The 4,021-nt window shown below is 58.6% G+C and overlaps 1 protein-coding gene across 1 annotated transcript; it reads right to left on the reverse strand.

The window, feature by feature from the left end:
- Positions 1–243: 243 nt before the first annotated feature.
- Positions 244–3,371, reverse strand: CAMK2N1 (calcium/calmodulin dependent protein kinase II inhibitor 1). The gene is made up of 2 exons (XM_061148077.1): positions 3,118–3,371; positions 244–1,575 (listed from the first exon to the last, which is right to left on the reverse strand). Exons 1-2 carry the CDS (start codon positions 3,281–3,283, stop codon positions 1,505–1,507), a joined length of 237 nt encoding a protein of 78 aa, XP_061004060.1. The 5' UTR covers positions 3,284–3,371; the 3' UTR covers positions 244–1,504.
- Between the last annotated feature and the right edge of the window lie 650 nt (positions 3,372–4,021).

The following is a 4,021-nucleotide window of genomic DNA, read 5'->3' on the forward strand; positions in this document are numbered from 1 at the left end:
ACACCCCACCAGGGAAGCCTCAGGGAAGCAGGGAGAGCCCAGTGCAAATCCAAATTGGATGCACTTGCCCTTCGGGGATGGCCTTGCCAATCCAGCTTGTCTTTTCTATCATCTGAGCCCAACCCACACCGACTTTTTGCCGCTCCAACCAAAGCCACTGTCCCCTCCTCCCTGTCTCCAGCCAGCAGAGACAAAAAGCAAGTCCCCCTTTCCCTCCCAACCAAAGCTGAGAAAAGAGAGCAGTGAGACACAGGAACAGTTCTTTTATTGTACATTGGAGAAATAGCCCTGTGTGCTGGTTAAAGGTGCAACATACAGAATATCGAATTAAGAAAAGGGGACAACAGGGTAGGTAAGGAAGAAACCTCTTGAGGTCCAAAGTTGCAACAACAACAACAAAAAAATGGTAGAAGATTTCCTCACGCAAGAGGCATTTTTGCAAATACCATGCAAAACAGGCAGCTGGTGTGCCTTAAGAGAACCCCTATAAATAACAGAAAAAGACACTCCAAGCATTCCTTTACGTGGACTCAGAGCACAGGGAAAAGAAAAGAAACCAAAATGCCTTTTGGCATTTCAAGATATTTGGCACTCTTGTGATTACATTTTTTTTTTTTTACAGTCCATTAAAGAGAATAAACTGACACAATATTAGAGAAAAAAACAGGCTGCTCACACAACAGACTGCAGGGAGAGGTTAGAAAAAGCTCAAGCATTTTTTTTTTCTTTGCTTTTTTTATGTTTTTTTTTTCCTGACATATAAAATGTGTTCATTTGCATTAACTTGGGCAAATAGCTTGTAGCAACAAAGAAACACAAGCTTTACAATTCATTTTAAAATAAAGCAAGGATTCCTTCTATGCATGATTCCTTAGAAAAGTTCTCTTCTTGTTTTAAACACACTCTTGATAACTTCAAAAGATGACCAAAATAGGATGGAATATCTATAGAGATCACTTTCTGATTTGTTTTGTACATCCAAAGATAACAACATAAAAATAATATAACTGGACAGCATTTCACATCCAAGTGCACAGAATCATTTTTGCAAGATTAAATAATGTAAACATTGGGAACAGCCAAATCAGCGAAGAATGCCAACACCTCAAAACACCTGGTGTTGCTTCATTATTTAAGTGGTTCAAAATCCAGATCTATAATTGCGCAATATTCACTGTATATAAAAAGAAATGGATATTAACTTTGACAAGTAGCTGCAACTGAGACTTCTTTTTATTTCTTTACATGTGTGTATATAGTGATTTCTTTAATTTTTAAAAATTTTTTTTTCATTTTCATTTTTGCAAAGGAGCCCAGAGCCTTCTCCTTCTCACGTCTCATCTGTCTCCCGGCCTGACACGGATACAGGTTGTTGATTTCCTCGCGGGTAGTAAGCTAGTAATCAATTTCAAAGTGCTTTCTCTTTTCACGCTCTTTTTGCCAATAACTGTTAACCGCCGGTCTCACTCTTTTTCTCTCCCTTAACTCATTGTCTTTGGGGGAGTTAGACACCAGGAGGTGCCTTGTCTGTCATATTTTTCAGCACGTCATCAATCCTATCATCTTCAATAACAACTGCAAAAAAAGGGGGAGAAAAGCAGAAGTGAGCGCTCTTATTTGGGCCTAGCGGGGGGTCTCCGACGGGCAGAGGCGGAAGGAAAGAGAGGGAGGGGGCTCCACGCCCGCCGATACAGGCCCATCCTCCTCGTCTCAGCCAGGGGTCCCTCTGCGGCTTTCCTCTGACCCACCTCCACCCCGAGGCTGCGTCCCAGCACGGTTCTGAGAACAGGAAGCCCAAAGCGCACGAAACCCGCAGCCCAGTCTGCAGCCCGGGCGCGCACCGGCCTGGTCCTCACCCCGCAGCATCCCCACCACCACTCACCCTGGAGGGTGCATCTCTTTCGAAAGAAGGCTCCGGGGTCTGAGAGGGGTCTGGGACCCTTCCCGGGTGCCCCGAGCGCTGCGAGGGGGCAGCCAAGGCGGGGGGGTGGGGGAGGTTCAGAGATGCGCGAGCCAGCGGGGACGTCAGGGGGCCGGTCACACAGCGTGAAGCCCGTCGGGGGGTTCAGGCCTCGCTGGGGTCAAGGCCTACCCCACCCCCACTCCGTCCCTCCGCGCTGCCTGCGGGCGCACTTGGCCTCTCCGCACTCGCCGCTCCCGAGGTCGGAGCCTCTCTTCGCTGCCGATCGAGGGCTCGCCCGCCTCTCCGCATCAGCCTCTCTCCATCTCTGCCTAGCCTGCCCATCCTCGGTCTCTCCATCATCTGCCAGAGCGACGGTCACCTGTCGAGGTCTCCGGGCCTCTCTCTCTCTGTTCGGGGTGTCGGTCGCCCTCATTGTTTCAGCGACTAGACTCGCGTCCCCGGCTCGCAGTCTCCCCGGCTCCGGCTAGCTCTCTCCCGAGCTTTGTCTCGGGCTCTGCTCATCCCGGCCTCCCCCTGCCTCCGCCCGCGGCTTCCCTCCCTGTCTCTGCGCCTCGGTCTCTCCCGGCGACTGTCGGTCTCCTTCTTGGTCCCCGAGCCTCTGGAGCTCCTCGTGGAGCCTCGCCGAGTCCGCGTCTCTCCCGGGCTTTTCCAGCTCCCGCGCCTAGTGCCCGGGCTCCGCAAACCCCCTCCCTCTGCCAAGTAACAATGAAAAGCCCCTGCGATCCGAAAGCCCCTCGCATTCCCCACAGGAACCGGGCCTCCCCCCGCAGTCCCCACGCCGTCCCCTGGGGAGCCCTAGGACCACCCCCCCCCCCGACACACACACACACACCCGGGTTGTAGACGGAGTGCAGCTGCAATTACATTGCGCAAAGGGGGCGCAAAAGGGGGCAAGGGACAGAAATCAGAAAGCAAACTTTGGCACGGGCAGGCACCCGGGAAAACCTTTCGGCTCCCTGCGGCAGCGAGTGGCCGCCACGCCCCCTGGGTGACCCCAAACGCGGATCCGGCTGAGGGGGAGGGGTTCCCAAGACCAGCTGGAGCTGAACCCGCAGTGCGGGGTCCCCCACCCCCTCCGCGCGACGAGATTTTAGTGGGTCGGAACGGTCCCCCGGGTGCCGGAGACCCTAGCGAACCGCCACCAGGCCTGGGTGCCCAAGAAACGGGTATCGGGGAGGGGGGCGCTAACTCACCCCGCTTGCTCCGACCGATTTGGCCCAGCTTGGGCGGCCGCTTGTTCTGCCCGGAGCCGAAGAAGTTGTTGGTGTCCTGCAGGCGGCAGGAGAAGACCTGGCCCACGTCGCCGCCGTCGCCGTAGGGGCTCAGCTTCTCGTCGCCGTAGGGCAGCACCTCCGACATGGTCGCGTCCGGGGGCTCCGCGGCGGCACCTCCTCCGCCCGCGTCCCCGCCCGCGGCGGACAGGGTCAGCGGCGCTGGGGCCGGGGCCGGCCGGCCGGGGACGGCCCACGAGCTGCGGCGGCGGCGGCGGCGGCGGCGGCTAGAGGCCCGGGGCGGCGGTGGGGTGGCGGTGGGGTGGGGGCGCCGCTGGATCGGGAGCGCGCGGCCGGCTCGAGCGACCCCGCCAGCGCCCGCGGCTGCGCTGCGCTGCGCTCCGGCTCGGCGCGCCGGGGACTGCTTCTCCGGGAGAGGCGAGCGGGACTCACATCCTCGGCGCGCTCGGGCGCGGGGCTGGGGCCGGGCCGGGCGGGGCCGAGAGCCGGAGGCGGGGGGGGGGCTGTGCCGGCAAGCCCCGAGGGCGCGGGGCCGAGGAGGGCGCACCCCGGGGAGCCGGGCGGACCGGTCCTGCGGCGGCGGCGGCGCCGGTTCGGGGAGGCTGACTGGGGAGCTGCGAACGGCGGGGCTGCGAGGGGCGGAGGGGGAGGGGAGCGAACGAGGAGGGAGGGCACGGGGGGCGGGGGGCGGGGGGCGGGAGAGGATGCCCGGAGGGAGGGGGGAGCGAGAAACCCGGAGGGAGACGCGGGGAGAAGCGGAGACGGAGAGAGAATGGGAGGCAGGGGGATTGACCGAAAGAAACAGGGAGAGGAAGGAAAGAGAGAGGCGGCGAAGCAGGGGCGGAGGGAACGTCCAGCTCGGATC

Source organism: Dama dama, chromosome 8 (genome assembly GCF_033118175.1).
Source record: "Dama dama isolate Ldn47 chromosome 8, ASM3311817v1, whole genome shotgun sequence".
Classification (NCBI taxonomy): Eukaryota; Metazoa; Chordata; class Mammalia; order Artiodactyla; family Cervidae; genus Dama; species Dama dama.

Bases quoted from the DNA above. Each gene is read 5' to 3' on its own strand.
- CAMK2N1 (XM_061148077.1), bottom strand. From the start codon at position 3,283: ATGTCGGAGGTGCTGCCCTACGGCGACGAGAAGCTGAGCCCCTACGGC. The intron at 1,576-3,117 runs GTGAGTTAGCGC...CTTTTTTTGCAG, and splicing joins AATCGGTCGGAGCAAGCGGG to TTGTTATTGAAGATGATAGG.